General features: G+C 39.9%; 1 protein-coding gene across 6 annotated transcripts in view; it reads left to right on the top strand.

Annotated features, from left to right (window-relative positions):
• The window catches only part of OXCT1 (3-oxoacid CoA-transferase 1), a 157,856-nt gene that overhangs the window by 99,375 nt on the left and 39,323 nt on the right, over nucleotides 1–19,158 (top strand). For all 6 annotated transcript variants that reach the window (XM_082382344.1, XM_082382345.1, XM_082382346.1 and 3 more), the window contains exon 14: nucleotides 6,047–6,136. In XM_082382344.1, the coding sequence (XP_082238470.1) occupies nucleotides 6,047–6,136 (90 nt within the window). The remainder of the gene's footprint in view (nucleotides 1–6,046; nucleotides 6,137–19,158) is intronic.

Genomic DNA, 19,158 nt, shown 5'->3' with positions numbered 1-19,158 from the left:
CATGAATAATTAACATAAGATAACAGAAATTTTTATTTCTCACTCACATAGAACCAAAGTGAATATCCCTGATTTGCAGACAGCTCTCTTCTGTGCAGTAATTCAGGGATTGAGATTTCTTCCATTCCGTGGCTGCACCATCTTCAACATGTAGTTTGCAGAAAAGGCAAGGGCATGGAGCATTGTTCTTGAAGTTTTTATGGTCCAGCTCTAGAAGTATTATATATCACTTCCACCCCATTCCATTGGTCAGAACTTATTCATATGACTAATCCTAACTTCAAGGACGGCTGGGAAATGTGGCCTCTGTGCCCAGGAACAAGAGGAAACAATTCGGGGAATCAGCCAGCAGATTGTGCTACAGGGTGACTGGGAAGTTTTTGGATATTGGAATCTGAAACTCAGGGAAGATCTGAGCTAGACATGTGGCTTTAGGAATCATCAGAGACAGGGCCGGTTTATATCATAAGCGTATAGATGAAGTCACTCGTGGAGAACAAACAAGTGGCAATAAGAGCAGGAGGCCAAGGGCAGAGCTTTAAGTTGGCCAACACACAAAGCTGGTGTGGGAAAAGGATGCTAGAAAGGAGCCTGAAAGCCTCAAGGTAGGAGGTATTGTACCATGGAAGCCAATGAGTATAGAGAAGTTACAGATGTTGATGGAACACAGTGTAAAATGTAGTAGAAAGGTTCAGGAATGTATAAAGTAAACCTACAAAGTGTGTACTGAATCAAATGATTAAATATTAGAGACTGGATTGAGTAGTTCTCACTCCAAGGGCATGGTCAAGGAGAAACTGGACTTCAGTGTGTTGAAGAGTCTATAGAGAGGGGCTGTGGAGAGGGGGCGGGGGGAGGAGCTGTGAAGAGGGGATAATTGAAACAAGAGCTCGGAGAGAACAGGAGCAACGGCGCTTACTGAAATGAAATTTTGAATTTATCCAAGTACTGCTCTTTTGACGTGCTTTTTTTTTTAGCCCATATTATGATTGATAACTGATACTAGTTATAAGCAATTTTGTTAACTTACTTAGCAATAAAGATATTATTATATTTCTAGTTACATATTAATTGGTTTACATGATCAGGTCACCTGTCCTGGGAAATACAATTAAACTTGGAAAGGAAAATCACATTTTTCTTGGTTTTGAATACAAAGTATAACAGAAAAGAGAAATATTCTGCTGTACCTTTGTTATAACTTTGCTAAACTAAGGCAAATTTTTAAAATCTTTTATAACCTCTCTCTTTGTATTTAAAGAAATGTTGATATCATGTTTTTATTTTCCCTCTCTCCTGCTCTTTAGCTAGGAACATGTTTAGAGACCGCTTTCTTTCTTAGAACTTTTTTTTTTTTAATTTTATTTATTTATTTATTTATTTTTGGCTGTGTTGGGTCTTCGTTTCTGTGCGAGGGTCCTCTCCAGCTGCGGCGAGCGGGGGCCACTCTTCATCGCGGTGCGCGGGCCTCCCACTATCGCGGCCTCTCTTGTTGCGAAGCAGAGGCTCCAGACGCTCAGGCTCAGTAGTTGTGGCTCACGGGCCCAGTTGTTCCGTGGCATGTGGGATCTTCCCAGACCAGGGCTCGAACCCGTGTCCCCTGCATTGGCAGGCAGATTCTCAACCACTGCGCCACAAGGGAAGCCCCGATCATGTTCATTTTTTATTCCTAATTCTTATCTTAGTTCCTGGTTCATAAGAGACCCTGAAAATATTTGTGAATGGAGGATAACAGTTGAGTCAGTATCTTTTTAGAGAAGTTTTGTAATTGTCATAATAGAGGATGCAGCATTCTAGTGCATTTTATTGCAGTATTCTTTCCGTACTTGATGTCAGAGTCAGTCCTTAACTGCAAAAAAATGAGTTGGCTATGAAATGAGTATCCAGCAATCATCTCTCCATTATGCTAGCCAGAATACATTTCAGAACTAAAGTTGCCCCATTCAAGAAATGTATGTTTGCTGATGAGATTTAAAAGAAAGCCACACTTTGTGTCACCCTTGCCCAGTGCTTCAATCATGACCATAATCTCCTCTTCATTATAGGCCTATTTTTTCTCCATATCACTTTTCTCTCTTGAGATTTATTTAAAGATATATTTTTAGCTCCTTAACTTCTCTCTTTTATCAGCTTTTTATTTTGTATATTGATTAGGATGTTGGGTTTCTGGGAGGGAGATGAAAACGGAGGTAAGATCTGTATCTCAGCTCTATCAAATGTCAAGCAGTGTGCTGGACATTTGGATAAAGAGGTAGATAAACAGTGCCGAGGACAGTATCTGGCATAGTCACCTCCCTCAAAGAGCAGTGGTAAAACATCTCCTTAAGAGGCCTTCTCAGGTCCCCCCTCTGTTATGCAGCTGTAACAGTTCTAATTCTCCACAGAATTCTCTCCCTTCCATAGAGTTCATTTGGGCAACACACCACTGTATTAGTCACACCAGCTGCTGTAACAAATAAGCCTCCCGATTTCAGTGGTTTAGCACCCTGTGTTTTTCACTCATATTGAGCAATGCAGTGTGTTTCTGAGTAAGTGGGCTCTGCTACACATGGTCATTTAAGGACCCAGCCTGAGGGAAGCTCAGTCATCTGCGAGGACACCTTGGATGTCAGTGTCCAGATTGCAGAAGGTGAAGGAGCGTGAAGGATTACACGTGAGAGGTTTTTATGGGCCAGAGCCTGAAACCACAGGTAGCACCTCCCTCTCTTCCATTGTCTAGCACTCAGGCACATGGCTACCCCAGCTGCGGTAGAGAACTGGGATATATATGTAAGTAGTTGATTCCCAGAAGAGTGCCTGCTGAGCCAGGCTGAAAGGTGGTGTTGAATTTCCCACTTGCTTCAGAGAAGACGTCTTATATCTCTTTTTTTTCTTCTGGTATAGATAGAATAAATTATTTTCCTTTAGTAATTGATTCTGTTTCAGAAATCACTTGGGAATTGAAATGGAAGAAAATGTTTTCATTTCTTTTTCTAATACAGTGAACTTACTTAAAAAATACAAAAACCAAATACTTGGAGGTTTTCCGGTTAACCTGCTAGAAATGCTTTCTCTTAGGAGACCCTGCTGTTCTCTTCCCCATCTGGCAGACTCCCTTTGGAAACACCTCCTCTGTGACATCCTGCTGAGCCTCTTCCTCCCATTCCTGCCTCTCCAGGCACAGGTAGCAGTTGCATCCTCTGTGCTCTGCTGGAACTTGAACATACCTATGTTACTTGAAGCCATTCATCCACTCATTCTTCTAAGCACCTATAATGCAATAACAATAATAATAATACGGTGAAAGAAAGAAAAGAGTTGAAATTCACTGTGATAGAATTACATACCAAGTAGTGCCAAGGATACAGGGAAAAGGCACTTAGCTCTACCTTGGGGATGAGAGAGAGGTGGGGAATGCTTCTTTTAGAGGGAAGAAGTTTGGTTCAAGTCTCTTTAATTACTCATGGATGTTTTCCCTTCCCCCAGTGATGAAGTTTATGAGAAAAGAAGCCTGACTTGATAATCTCTAAGTCCAGCACCCAGTACAGTACAGGCTCATATTAGACACTCAGTAAAATGAATTGACTGAAGATGTAAGGCAATAAATTTATAAATTTCTGTTTACTCCACATCCATTCCTCATAACAACTTTATGATAGGGCAGATATTCTTATTCCTGGATTATAGATAATGAGCCTAAATACAAAGAGATTTGGTGTTTTGCAAATGTCACACAGTGGGTTAATAGAGCTCAGGTGTTCTGCACCTAATCTTGTGTATTTTTTACTCTTGGAAACAAACATGTAAGTATCAAAATAGTGCTTTGAAATTTGTAGTGTGTGCTTTGAAGACAAGACATGAGACCAGTTGAATCTTTTTGAGTGATGAAGACTGTTCATTTACATTGAGTCAAGGGATAAAGTTCTTTCTAACAACACAAAGAAATGGTTCTTTCCAACATGTTTTATAGCTCTTTATATTCCTGCTAGCACAGTGTTATGTACCCAGCTGGTGCTCTATAAATCTTTCTTAAATAACTGATGATGATTTAAAATATGTACATCAGATTCACCTAAAATGGCTTCCTGTTAGAAGCTGTCATAAGCTTTTACCAGTATCATTGTGTCACAGGGGACAAATTTTGCCTGTGGTATATTCTAATTCAAGGAATTTTTTTTTTTTTTTAAATTCAGGGAATGTTTAACACACTAGCTTGGTTTCTGGTTTTCTTTGGCTTCCTCATTCTTCTGGCACTTACACTCTTAGTCTGCCCAAGGACACTATCTATGGAAGCTGAGACTGGCTGGATGTTCTCACCACAGCAAGAACATGTTGAGACATTTTTAAATGGAATAGCTTTAGTGTCTTTTGATGTTTTAAAAATCCCAAACTTCCTTAGTATTGGAGTTTATGATAGACATTCATTGCTTCCATCTCTAACTTATCCATATTTTGTACCATAAAGTATCAGTGTTCTCTTCAGAAATGTTATGACCTGGTGCTTTACTTATTAATATTGCAGCTAAGGATGATGGTATGGCTTATAGATGTATAAAATTACACACTTCCACATGGATATTCTGCTTCATGACAACCTTACATGTCTGAAGACAGACTCATTTTGTCCCTTCCACTCCTTTCTTGCTCCACCTCCCAACCATTGCCAGCTGCTTCCCAATGTCATTTAGTGGCAAGCTCCAAACCATGAAGATATCCCGACTACTTACTCCTTTGTTTTATACTGCCCATATAATTCATGTTCATGCAGTGTTGCACTGACCTCTAAAATGTTTCTGAAATCAGGGGATTTGAGACCGTGTTTTAAAGCCAGGTGTGAGTGTATTGCCCGATTTCCTTAAAGCTATGAAATTATGGGAAAGGAGCTGAAAGCCCTGGAAGAGTTTACTGTTAAATCAGCAAGAGGACTTGCAAGAAAAAATAAATTAAATTTTCAGGAGGTTTCAGTGTTAGAAACATTTCTCTTCAGTCTACTTGAGTAAGAATTTATTTCATCATCTCTGGGGACACTTGCTTTTTCCAAAACTCTGTAACCAGGAGACAGACTGGACAGTGGGAATTATTCAGAGTGTGTGGCACAGAGAAGGTGGTTGGTAAATGTTTAATGAATGAGGAGATGGACAGATGAACAAAAATAGAATGGTCTTGGTGAAAGGATCCTGAAGTCTGCTTCTGTTTTCTGTTTTTGCTTAACAGAAATATATTTTTTTGTTTTGTTTTGATGTATTTTTCTAAGAGCAAGATAAGTGCCAGGTTTTAGAAAGACAGAACCACCTTTCATATTAATCATTACTAGGGAAGCACCACTAATGCCTTAGTTTATTACCTAATGGCATTTTAATCTGCAGGAAATCCAAGAGAGTGCTTTAGAAAGTGTCTGTGATTGAAGACTCAGTGGTGCCAAGTATATGTTTAAAAAGAAAGAAATGAATGTTAGGGGTATGTGGATTTCAGTCTCATATTATTGTAGTAAGAGTAATGTGCCCAGAATTTTGGAAAGGTTCTTAAGTTTTTTCTTGTCCAATGATTGACTTATTGCTAATATAGCGTTGACAAAGTAATGTCAGCCATACTCAGTGAATGTAACATCAAAATATTTATCCTGAACTTATTCTTCAGCCATAGAATAATAGAGCAACAGGATATTAAGGTCATAAAGCTCAAGTACTAAGCAGTGAAGGTCAATGAGTTTTTCTCACTAATTATTCCAGCGGCTTCTTCTTGCAAGTTAATTTTGTTCTGCCACCATACTAAAAAGGTGAAAGAGAATTACTTCTTCTTTTTATTTTTTTAATATTTATTTTTTGGCTGCGTCAGGTATTAGTTGAGGCACGCAGGATCTTTCGTTGTGTCATGTGGGCTCTTCGTTGTGGTGCACGGGTATGTCTCTAGTTGTGGCACGCAGGCTTAGTTGCCCCGCGGCACGTGGGATCTTCATTCCCCAACCAGGGATCGAACCAGTGTCTCCTGCATTGCAAGGCTGATTCTTAACCACTGGACCACCAGGGAAGTCCCAGGAATTACTTCTTATTTTCTGTTTGTTTTGCAGGGGAAGATGGTGAAAGGAATGGGAGGGGCTATGGATCTAGTGTCCAGTGCCAAAACCAAAGTGGTGGTCACCATGGAGCACTCTGCAAAGGTAATGACAGCTGCTTTTGGAAATTCACACTACACTGAAATCCTGTACACCAGGTCATGCGACCATTGTTTTCATTGTTTTCTCTGGATCACTCAACTTGATAGCGTTTATATTTTAGAGAAAAACATTACAAATAAAGGCCATTATTTATTATCATTCAGCTAAATGTTTGTTTTAACTTTGAAGCAAACATCAGGGTGTACTTTGATTATTTGCCTCACACACACATTAAAAGTAAAAGCTATAATGTCTTCAAAAGCAGTGAAAAGGGGCTTCCCTGGTGGCGCAGTGGTTGAGAGTCTGCCTGCCAATGCAGGGGACATGGGTTCGAGCCCTGGTCTGGGAAGATCCCACATGCCGTGGAGCGGCTGGGCCCGTGAGCCACAATTACTGAGCCTGCGTGTCTGGAGCCTGTGCTCCGCAACAAGAGAGGTCGCGATAGTGAGAGGCCCGCGCACCGCGATGAAGAGTGGCCCCTGCTTGCCGCTACTAGAGAAAGCCCTCGCACAGTAAACGAAGACCCAACACAGCCATAAATAAATAAATAAATAAAAATTAAAAAAAAAAAAAAAAGAAACCGAATAAAAAATGAGAGAAGGAATCTCTTTGTCAGCCTCACTCATAATTTACAAAAAAAAAAAAAAAAAGTGAAAAGATGTGAGGGCAGATGTGTTGATTCAGGTATATAGATATTTTTATTTTATTTTTATTTTTTTGACCAAACCCAGTGGCATGTAGGATCTTAGTTCCCCAACCAAGGATCGAACCCATGCCCCCTGCAGTGGAAGCACAGAGTCATCACCACTGAACCACCAGGGAATTCTCTGATTCAGGTTTAAAGATGATTATAGTGGTTGCTATCTCTGTGCAAAATGAAAAACACAACAGAATGTGGGTTTTTAACAGCAGTTATTTTCAAGTGGACAATATGGCCTCTTACCAAGTCTGTGGAGGTGCTGTTTTGAGACGGTGTTAGAAAGTGATGGACTTGGTGATAGCAAGTGTTCTATTCTGAAGAATATTATACTTTTATTTTGATAAATCATTGAGTGTTTATTGAATACCTATTGTGTGCTGGGCACTGCTGGAATTTAGCAATGACCAATACTAGACAAGAATCATTGACTGCATGGCACTTACATTTAATGGTGATGATGATGATATCATTAGCCTGTAATAGTGATGGCTCCCATTCATTGAGTTTACTGTGCACGAACAGTACCCTAAGCTCTCTGTGTATGTTTGCCTGTAAAAGCCCATGAACTTGATATAAGTATTTTTGTGGGTCCAGACACAGAGCTTCAGAGAGGTTAAGTAACTTGCCTGAGGTCACATAACTAGTGGAAGTGAGATTTGGCCTGGGTACCTCTGACTCCACAGCCTAGTCTTCTAAATACCGAGCTATCACTATGACTTTCTTCCTATTCCAAGTCATTGTCTTTGAACCAACTGAGCTTAATTGCCTTCCCCACCTGAATCCCTGGGCTTCTGATGATTTGCAAAGTTGATATTGGGTGGCAGCTACCCTCTTCACCCTCTATACCTTTGCTCATTCGCCTTTATAATTCTTAGTTTTAAAACAAAAGCTACCTGTTTCCACCTTGATACCTGCTATTTTGACTGGAAGTGGTAGTTCGTTTGCCCTTTTTTATTTTGTGATGCAGCATTGTGGGAGAGTGTGGGTCTGGAAGATTTGCATCTGACTTGCTTCCCTAGTAAACAGTGAAGTGAGCAGTGAAGCATAAATATGGAACAATAGAAATGAAACCAACACAGGTGACTACTGAGCGATGCCTGGCAAAAGCATCCAAAATACTTCATTTCAGAGGCAAAAGGATGCCACGCATGCAAATCGAATCCAAAGCTTTTCTGGAACATAATGTCCATTTGGAGAAAACTCTTTCCGACTTTCCTTTTGTTGTTACTTTAATGTTGACACATAGACACTGAAGTCAGACTCATTTCAGATTATTTTTGTGCATTCGTTTTCAAAACATTGGGCCTGTATTTCTCTCTCTTTTTTTCCCCAAAGTGTTTTCTTTCTCCTCAGCTGGAATTTCTGACACAGGAAAAATGGTGCTTCAAACTTCCGATTAGAAGTCCCTTCTTAAAGCTTTTCATAGAAGCAAGATAATGTTTTTTAGCATTTCTTCTTTTTCTTCTCTCAGTGGGGAAATTGGCACTAAGTTTTAGACCAGAACTGAAGTTAGATATTTTTCCCTACATACTTTCATTTGAACAAACTAACAAAAAATATATTTGTGATTAAAATAATAATAGTGATTTGTTTATACTTAATAGTTAGATAACCTTGAAAACTAACCAACAGAAGTTTCTTTTCTTGCCATCTTCACTTTGTGTTCTTGGTCCCAGATTGTGTGGTTGCTAACTGTATATTGTTCACCTGGACTTACTGTTACTGGCCCAACTCAAGGGAACACGGGGACCTCACCACTTCTCTCCTGCATCTTTTGTCTGCCTAAAGGTTGGTAGAGGTTGGAAAGGAAATAGGGAGGCGAGGTCTTTCACTCCTGATGGCCTCTCCAGTTAATGACCTGTTCTTTTAGACATGCCAGGTAACTTCTGCTGCCTTATGAGTAAGTGAACAGCCTAGGGGGAGAATCCCCAGAGTTTTCTAAGACACAGAGTAGAAAGTTTGCAGTGAAAGATTAAAACCTGAGAAAAGAAATATAATCTTGTATTCCTGTGCTGCTGATTTTTTTTTTTCCCAGTAAGTGGGTGGAGCCATCAACTGGCTTTCAGGTGCAGCTTTTTTTTTTGCTCCTTTTCTTTGTCTATAGGGTTACAGATGCAGGTCACTTATAAATATAGCATTACCTGACCTTTGAAAATGTTGCTTTAATCAGACAAAGGAAACTCTTTCCTTGCAAGTCTTTGCAAGCAGCCAGCAGCTTCTGGTATTTGAAACCTGGCTGCCTGCTTGTGTTGATCTAGAGTAACCAGCATAACATTTCCCTTGCCTTAAAAATGCTTCTGGAGACATGTGGCAGGCACTGGCGTCAGACTGGCCTTGGAGTGTGGCTTTCATTTAAGCTTAGACATCAGGGTTCCAGGCAAAATTGCAAAGTAGGCAGAGTTTTTGGTGTCTAGCCACCTTCTTACTTAAGCTCCTTTTGATCTCTTGGCGTGTCCTTCTTTTGCCCTCTAAAAATTGGGAGAAATGAAGGAAAGGAGTAGGAGTTTGAGTCTTTACTAGGTGTGAGGCCCTGTGTGTGGCATTGTACATACTGGATCTATAAACCTCTCAGCGACCCTCTGATGTAAGGCTGGAATGTAGACAGGTAAGAAACTTGTCCAGGTAAGTGGCAGAGCTAGGAGTTTCCCTCAGTTTGGTCTAGTCTTGTTCATCATGTCATACCATGCTGCATCCTCACCTAAGTTCCCATCCACACCTGCCCTTTTCTGAAAGCTTCAGGTTTCAGATCACCTCTTTCCCTTTTTTCATTTTCCCTGGTCAAAGCTGTCCTTGTTGAGATAGATATCAGCAAAATATTTAAAAGAAAACAATCTGAGAATTGTGCCCCTTAGTACCCATCTCCTCTTCCCTTCTGTATTAGAATCTTCCCATATTTTAGTTGGGCACAGAGTAGCCCAGTGACAGACTACATTTCCCAGATTCCCTTGTGTGTAGATGCATCTATGTGACCAAGTTTAAGTCAATGGGATTTGAGCATTTGTGCAATTTCTGGGTCATGTCCTTAAAGAGAAAGCCGATTTCATTGGATTATTTTTTGTCCCCCTCTAGCCTTCTGAGAAAGGCCTTAACTGCAACAGCAGCCTTGGAGCCAAAGTTGTAAACCACGTGCTGAGGCCTGCAGAGTTGCCCCACCAACCTAGATCCGTAGCTGCCCCATCCTTTTCTTTATCAGTTCCTTCCAGGACTCCTCGTAACTTCATCCTTGGCCCTCTGTACTTCTCACCCTCTGCACCTTTCTTGAGTGCTTTCTAAATCTTTGGCACCAACTATTATTTTTCACTCAGTGGCTCCCTAATCCTTATTTCCACCCTGGAATTCTCTAATGAGCTCTATAACTGTAGTTTTTCCCTGTTAGGCACCTCCACCTGGTTGATCCATAGCTACCTCAACCGCAGCACTTATACAAGTGAAATCATCATCGTTTCCCCTAAAAATCTTCCATCTGCTAGCTCAACTGGAGAAGTGATGATCTCCCAGCCCCCCTCTGGAAAGGTACTCGTGGAGTTTCTGCCCCTCCCACTACACCAATCACTGTACATATTGCATCTACAATACCCCTGTGATCTGCTCCATCCTGTGGATTTCTACTTGTTTAGGTCCCTGTCACATCTACATGGGTCACTGTTGCAGCATCCCAAAGGTCCTCTTCCTGCCAGACTGACCCTCTTTCCTGGTAATCAAGCACACCACTGCCATAGTGACTGGTCTCAAACTAAATCTGGATCGAGTTAGGTCCACATTACTTAGTTCACCTTAGCCTCCCAGCCTTCTGTCATCAGCTCCCCAGCAACCTACTTTATCCTTGTTTCCAGGGCTTCAGTTCTGCTAGGATCTCCACATTCATGTTGTTTCCTGTTGTTAGGTGTTTCCACATTCTGTTCCCCTTCCCCCTTTATCTGACTCACTCCTACCTCTACACGATGATATATAAATGAGCCAACATTTTATGAATTTGCTGGCTTAGCATCTTCCATCCTCTAGACACGATGAATGACCAAATGAATATTCTTTGAGGCTTTGTCTTGAAATTTGGCAGAATTATCTTATGTGAGTATGTTAATTTACTTGTTTATGCAGGCATCAAATATTTATTGAGGGCCTACTATGTGTCAGGCACTATGATAGAGTCTGAGGAAATGAAAAATAGAAAGGCATAGTCCTTCCTTTAGGCAGGTCAGAGTCTCATGGGAATAGAGTCATAGAAACCAATACTTAAAATAGAAGAGTGTACAAAGCAGAGTGCTTCCCATGGGATGTAGCATTTGCATGGAGATCTGAAGGATGGGGCAGGGTTTGAAGGGACTAGTGTGTTGCAGGTCAAGGGAATAGGCACTGGGGTGTGAAAGGGCAGCGCATGCTGAGGGATTTACAGTTAGGTCCCTGTTGTCAGAGAGCAAAGGGAGAAGAGTTGAGTGGAAATACACACACACACACAGAGTCTATTCTCCACACAGTGGTAGGAATGATGTTTTAAAAATATAAATCATGTTATAACACTTCTTCCTGGGCTCAGAAACCCTCCCCAGCTTCCCATCTTCCTTAGATTCAAGTTCAGAGTTCCTTACACTTTGTCCCTAAGGCCCTCCCTGGCTTGTCAGCTTCAATCCCAGTACCTCTCTGACTCCATCTACTAGGATTCTCCCACTTGCCCACTGAGCTCCAGCCAGACTCTCTTCCTGTAAGTTTCTGGAACATTCCAAGCATCCTCCTGCCTCAGGGCCTTTGCACTTATTATTCTCTATGCCTGGAAAGCTCTTCCTCAGATATCTACATGGCTCACTTCCTCCGTTCACTCAGGTCTCTGCTGAGAATACCAGAGAAGCTTTCCCTGACTATTATACAAAACAGAATTCCCCCTGCTTCTGATGATTCTTCATCTCCTTTCTTCACTAGAATGTAAGTTCCATGAGGGCAGGGGCTCTTTCTATCATAACAACTGAGGAAAATCATGCCTGGTGCATATTAGGAATCAATAATTGTTGAATTCATTAGTTCTTCAAATAATAATGTTACTTTGAACATATAGAGCACTTTTAACTTTTTCCAAGCAGTTACATGTTTATTGCCTTTATTTTATCATTACAATACTCTTGTGAGGTAGGTCTTATTGTTTCCCTTCCAGAAGTAAACCAACCAAATTTCATAGGGGTTAAACATTCCAATAAAAGTCAAGTAGAAAATAAAGAGCAAAAGCAAACTGAGAACCTATGTATCCAGCCCCTCCGTTTTCTGTTACTAAACTTTTCTGTCTGGCAAATACCATCACCACTAACAATATAAAGGAAAGTGTTTTGTTCTTAGTATTGTGTACTGGAAATGTGTTCCTAAGGGTATAACTCTCAGAGCACAAAAACAAAGAAATTCAGTCATAGTTGTCATTTATTGGAGACAGGCAAAGCTCCGGTACCTATTTTTGAGAACATAAATGAGAGCTCTATTTCTAAAACAGGCTTAGTTTTTATTTTTATTACAGTAGGAGGTCTGGATTCTAAAGGATAGAAAGAGTCATAATTATATTGTTATGAAGTTGAGAATAAATCTTTGTGAATAATATTTTTTATTAAGTCCAATCTGTATCAGATAGCGAAGGTGTCATATAGAAATCTTGAATACTCTTTTACCTTGTCTTTGATTTTTTAAAAATGTAATTTAATTTTAATTTATTTTTTAATTTTTATATTGGAGTATAGTTGATTAACAATGTTGTATTAGTTTCAGATGTACAGCAAAGTGATTTAGTTACACGTATGCATGTATCTATTCTTTTTCAAATTCTTTTCCCATTTAGGTTATTACAAAATATTGAGCAGAGTTCCCTGTGCTATACAGTAGGTTCTTGTTTATCTATTTTAAGTGTAGCAATGTGTACATGTCAATCCCAACTTCCCAATCTATCCCTCCTCCACAGCCTTCCCCCCCTGGTAACCATAAATTCATTCTCTAGGTCTGTGAGTCTGTGTTTCTGTTTTGTAAATAAGTTCATTTGTATCATTTTTTTGTTATGAAGTTGAGAATAAATCTTTGTGAATAATATTTTTATTAAGTCCAATTCGTATCTGATAGCAGTGTCATATAGAAATCTTGAATACTGTTTTACCTTGTCTTTGCTTTTTGTGCAGAGGAATTATAAAAAGTAAATGAGATTTATTAATCCTTTTCATTTTGGACCAAATGTGTTACCAAAAGCCAGCAAATATAAAAGAGTTTTTAAAAAATGCTTTCTTGGAAGCATCCTTGAGATAATTTTCAGCCACATTGGAAAGTATCCCAAGATAAAGTATTCTTTTGCTAGAATAATTCGTAATTAACATAGTTTCATCTGGTTTAATTTTTTTTCCATTCATAAAAGCTTGTCAGGTATTTTATCATTTGTTAATGAGACTATTTCGTGGCTAGGATAGTTTGGGAAAAAACGATATTCACCATTAAAAATAGAAATGCTTACATGGTTTTGTCTTTTTTATTTGTCCTTTAATGATGGACATGCCTGCAAAAAAAATGTTATAACGGAAGAAAATAGCAGAACACAGTCCATCGACCAATAAACACTTTAAAATATCTCACCGAATTTAATTAAGCAAATAACTTTAAATTCTGTGACCTTGAGTATCCATAGTTCTTGATAGGAAAGCTAACACTAAGAGCAGCTTTCTAAGGTATCACAGCAATTCATGGATGGAAAGAGAAAATTCCTGCTCAGTCCTGGGCTCTGCCATCCTTAGTCTAGAGACCATAGGATGCAGTCTTTAGAGAGAAAATAAAAGGCCATGATAAAGATTTTTGTATTATATTGAAGAAAAATGGCCTTCTATTCTAAGATCTCAAAGCCCTGAAGACTATTTTCAGGGAAATGGCTTGCTGTATCTATTGTCTCATTTGGCTAGTCTTCCCCTGAGAATGTGCCTGTGTAACCACAAACTGTTATTACATCCACGTATAAAAACCATTTGTAACAGCAACGATTCTCTGCTTCAGAGCTAGCTGAGCCTTTCCACTGAAGTCCTATATGGATTGCTGGGACCCCTACCAAATAGGTGCTGTGTAAAGGCCAAAAATATCCCGTGAGGATAAACTCAGTGTGAGTAATGTCATCATCATCTTGTCCTTTTATTCTGTGTAACTTGAATTTCTTTCTTTAGCAAATCCCATTTTTCTTTTCTGGGTACCACATCAATCATCACAGTGATGTGACAGTCATGGGTTTTGTAATACAGTGTTCCCCGATTTTTATATCTGTTTTGTGTGTGTTCGTGTGTGTGTATAGAAGGAAGGAGCAAGGGTGGTAGCACTCCGGCTTCCTCCATGATATTTCGGCAGGCCCTAAGAGAGACCTGTCCTTGGTTTCATTGTGCCACCAGACAAAGTATGGAGTATTCCCTTGCCAAGGTCAGCCTTTGTAGCCCCGCTTTTCAACAGATTAATGCAAGCCTTGCAGCTGTAGGAGAGAGCAAGCAGAAGATGTAGAATAAGTATAGTATAATTCACTCAGTTTCTCTCTTTACTTATACATTTGTATGTTTCATACTGCAGTCTTTTCTTTTTGTTTGGCTGCGCCGCATGGCTTGAGGGATATTAGTTCCCTGACCAGGGATTGAATCCGAACCACAGCAGTGTAAGCACCAAGTCCTAACCACTGGACCACCAGGGAACTCCCCATACCGCAGTCTTGAGGTGTCTTTGCTACTCCCTTTGCTCATGCCTTTATCTGTCTCCCCAAGTTTTGTAAGCCCCTTTGCACACCTCTGCTAGCTGCACTTCTCCTAGTGAGCTCAGAGATGCTGGGAATGTACAAGTACATTTCTTAGGACTAAAAAGCAGCCTCCAGTGGTCCATAGCCACTCAGTCACATGGTATTTTACAGCTCCTACGCTGTTGGAGTTCGTTGGATCAGAATTATAATAGTCAGACAGCATTTATTGATCGCTGTGGTTTGTCTAGTACTCTACTCATTGCGGAAGATACAAAGATAAATTATTTCAGAGTCCAGTGGTGGGTAAAGAGAGGGCAACAATTACAACATGTGTGGAGAGTAGAGGGAACACAGGAACACCTACAAGGTGCACCAGACTAGGAAAGTCCCTGGGACACTGGAGCGGTGGCACTGGATAGAGGATGTTGGAGATGGTTTCTCCAGGGTAGATGATACCTGAGCCAAGCCGTGAAGAATAGGGAGGGTGTTGCCATTTGAACGTGGGATGAAGGAGTACAGGGTGGTGTGTGTTTCAGGTGGCGCGAATACACCCGTAAAGACTCGGTCCCTTAAGGATCAACCAACTTCTAGACTTCGCCTTCTTTGTACTTGATCACTAGGGCTTTCCCAAAGAAGAAATATATTGCAGCCACACTGAAGAAATACTTAACAAAAAAGATGGGCATAAAATGGGGTTTTATGTAAGGCAAAATCTTACATGAATGCTCCATTGCCTCAGGTGAAAGAAGTGTTGACATCAAATGTAAAAATCATCATGTTGTAAAAGAGAGAGCTTGTTATTTGGGATTAAGTTTATTGTGATAACACAAAGCTTATTGTAATGATAACAAGGGAATTTATTATCATTTAACCAGAGTCGTTTATTACTGAAGAATTTAGTAATAAATTGCACACAGATATCTAATGAATTAAAAAGAGATCACCATGAAGCAAGTAAGTAATAGAAAGTATTAAGGCTTTCGGTCATATGAAATGAAAATGGTGGATTCCTAGATTTTGCAGGAGGCCTATAAGTGATGCAGTGGGGAAAAGAGAAAAGCTGGAGAAGCAGGTGGAGGAAAGAGATTTAGCTATTCACCCAGGTTATGATGAAATTAGGAAATAAGGAAACATCAAAATCAGGAGCCCTCGGGTCCAGTCAGAGAATTTTTAATGCTACCCTTGGTATCCGTTCCTCTGCCTTTTCTGACCTTTCTTCGTGGAGAAAGAAAGAAGCAGAATGATGAGGATGAACAAGACCCCCCTCACCCAAAATATTCGAATGGATTCAGCCCCTCCTACTTTACTGCGCTTGCAGAACATTTCTTCCTGCCGTGATCAGGTGAGGAAGACAAGGCAATCAAACAGAAAACTACAGGACAAAGAATTTAAGGGACCAAATGACTATTAAGTGGCAGAGTTAAGATTCAAAACCGGGTCTTTGGACTCCTAATATAGTGTTCTTTGCTACCACACCACACTGCATCTCTTTTTCAGGATTTATTTTTAAATGCTAAAAACTCAGTGATTGTTCCTCCTTTGTGAATCATAGAACTTGGTAAGGCTCAGCCTGGCGTGGTTAGAATAGAGTGCTCAAGTGGGCGTTAGTCATATTTTGGCTTCCTAGCTAACCTATTGTTGGATACTGAAATTGTGACGTTCTTTAATCTCCTTCTGCATGCCATTTTCTCTTTACCCTTGATCTGTGTTATGTCTTGAAGCTCAGAGTGAATGGATTCACCTAGCTACATTGTTCTCACTGCAAGAGTACGCTTGGTGCCAGCTTCCTAGGCCAGCCATATGGTTTGCCTCCAAATACGTGTTGGCGTTTCATTAGTTTTGTGGCTCTCAGGAATTCTGTTTAGGCCATTTTCTGTGTAATTCTATGTCCAACTTCGTTTAGGAACTTAAGAGCTCCTGAAGAATTCCCTGGTAGGTTGTAGAAATGTTAAATATAGGTTATAAAAACAGTGCAAGCTTATTGAGCACCTGCTAAGTACTGGACACTTACAATAACCCCTGAGGTAAAGCGATGGATAAGCACAGACACAGGAACCTTGCCCAGCTAGTGTGGAGCAGAGTTAGGCTTTGCACTCAGGTCCTTTGGCTCCACTCTGAACCACTGAGCTATACTGTTTACATGGAAAATGGTCTCTAAAAGGTCTCTGTTGGTAGGGCACAGTTAATTCTGTCAGTTGAAATACACGCTTGATCCTAAACCAGTGTTTGTTGTTCATTGAAATCCAAGTGGCTGCTTTCACACCAGGTGTAGATCTTGCTCAAATAATGAGAACAAAGTAAGAGCTCCCTGCAGAAAATGTTCTTTGGAGGCCCACAGATTGTTCACTTTGTTCGCAGGCAGACCTGGAATTCACTGTGACATGTCTTATTTGAGTTATATGAAGTGTAAGGAGTCCTGACAACTCTTGATGTTCGAATGTTCATCATTAATTTCAGCTCTTTAATTAAGCTTCTGTGACACGTGCAAGCTTTCTTTGAAATCTGGGAATGAAAATAGATCATTAAAAATGAAGCAAAAATGAGGTTTCATTTCTACAGCTATAAATTTTCTTACACATTAAGACCCAGAAGCATGTAACTTGTTGTTAAAGGTATAACATCTATCTACTCTATGTGTATTTAGCACTACTTTTGACTAAAAGTAATAAGAGTTTGTCTTCTTTTGAAATCCACCCAAGATTCCCAATAGACTTCCCTTTTTCTTCCCATTCATTCATTCATTCAAAAAATATTGAGTATCTTTTATGCCATGCACTGGGTGAAGTATACTAAAACCTCTTAATTACTAGTATGTTGGTGAGTTGACAGATTATTACAAGCAGTAAAATCTTAATTAAGCCCAGTTATTTGAAATCTCTTGCCTCTGATCATACTTGGTATGGCAGCAGTTTTGAGAGAGAGGTAAACCAGGTAGTGGTGCATATTTCAGAAGGTAAAACATTGAGATGGCTAAAGATGATGATGACATCATGTGTGGTGCTTTCAGATCCAAAAAGGAAGCAATAGAAGATCTAAAATGTGATAAATTAGCCTTCAGCCTCAAGGGAAATATTAATTTAGGCTCCTGGTGCTTGATACTTAGAAAGGAGCTGAATAATAATCAGAAGAAAATGATCTGAAGATCAAATCATCAGAGCTAATGTTTCCACTGTGCTCCATAGATGTGACCCAGAGGCCACCTCTATACTTGGGGGTGGTAGGGGGTGGGGGAAGGGGGTTAATGGGTGAAAACCTGCTTTCCACTCTCAATCCCTCTTTTATGTTTGAAAAAAGGGTACCGTGGCTAAAGGAAACTTTGAAAAAATGTGACTATAGACCAATGCACACATTTTACCAATGAGCAAACTGAGGCTCAGACAAATTCCAGGAAAAGCAAATTGCTATATAAGAAAGTGAATATGATCATGGTTTTCTACACTGCCTGGCCCAGCAATGAGCCATTTTACACAGCTGTTTTGTCAGCATGGTGTAAATTCTGACTATTGAGTTACCTACAAATTGTGATATAGCTATGCTGGGAGAACTGAAGATAATGAAGGATGGGGGTTTGTAAAAGAGTTAAGTCTTCATACACCCCAATAAGAAGTTAGTAGATAATATCTAAAGCTGATTAATTAGGAAATAAATAGTTTGGCCAACATAGTATTAAAAAATGCAGAGGCTCAATGGAACAGAATACAGAGCCCAGAAATAAACCCACACAGCTATGGTCAATTAATCTTTGACAAAGGAGGCAAGAATATACAATGGAGAAAAGACCGTCTCTTTAGCAAGTGATATTGGAAAAGTTAGACAGCTGCATGTAAATGAATGAAGTTAGAATACACCCTCACACCACACGCAAAAATAAACTCATAGTGGCTTAAAGACTTAAATATATGACACGACAGCGTAAAACTCCTAGAAGAGAACATAAATCCTAGCAATGTTTTCTTAGGTCAGTCTCCCAAGGCAATAGAAATAAAGCAAAAATAAACAAATGGGACCTGATCAAACTTATAAGCTTTTGTACAGCAAGGGAAACCTTAAACAGAATGAAAAGACAATCTGCAGGCTGGGAGAAAATATTTACAAACAATGCGACCAACAAGGGTTTAATTTCCAAAATATACAAACAGCTCATACAACTCAATAACAAAAAAACAAACAACCCAGTCAAAAAATGGGCAGAAGACCTAAATAGACATTTTTCCAAGGAAGACATTCAGATGGCCAATAGGCACATGAAAAGATGCTCAACATCGCTAATTATTAGAGAAATGCAAATCAAAACTACAATGAGGTACCACCTCACACCAGTCAGAATGACCATCAAATGCTGGAGAGGGTGTGGAGAAAAGGGAACCCTCCTACACTGTTGTTGTAAATTGGTGCAGCCACTATGGAGAACAGTATGAAGGTTCCTCAAAAAACTAAAAGTAGAGTTGCCCTATGATTCAGCAGTCCCACTCCTGGGCATATATCCAGACAAAACTAATTCGAAAGATACATGCACACCTATGTTCATAGCAGCACTGTTTACAATAGCCAAGACATGGAAGCAACCTATAGGTCCATCAACAGATGAATCAATAAAGATGATGTGGGTGTGGG

The sequence above is a fragment of the Balaenoptera borealis genome (assembly GCF_965194805.1).
Source record: "Balaenoptera borealis genome assembly, chromosome: 2".
In the NCBI taxonomy this organism is placed as follows: Eukaryota; Metazoa; Chordata; class Mammalia; order Artiodactyla; family Balaenopteridae; genus Balaenoptera; species Balaenoptera borealis.
This window is presented reverse-complemented; position numbering and strand designations above follow the sequence as displayed.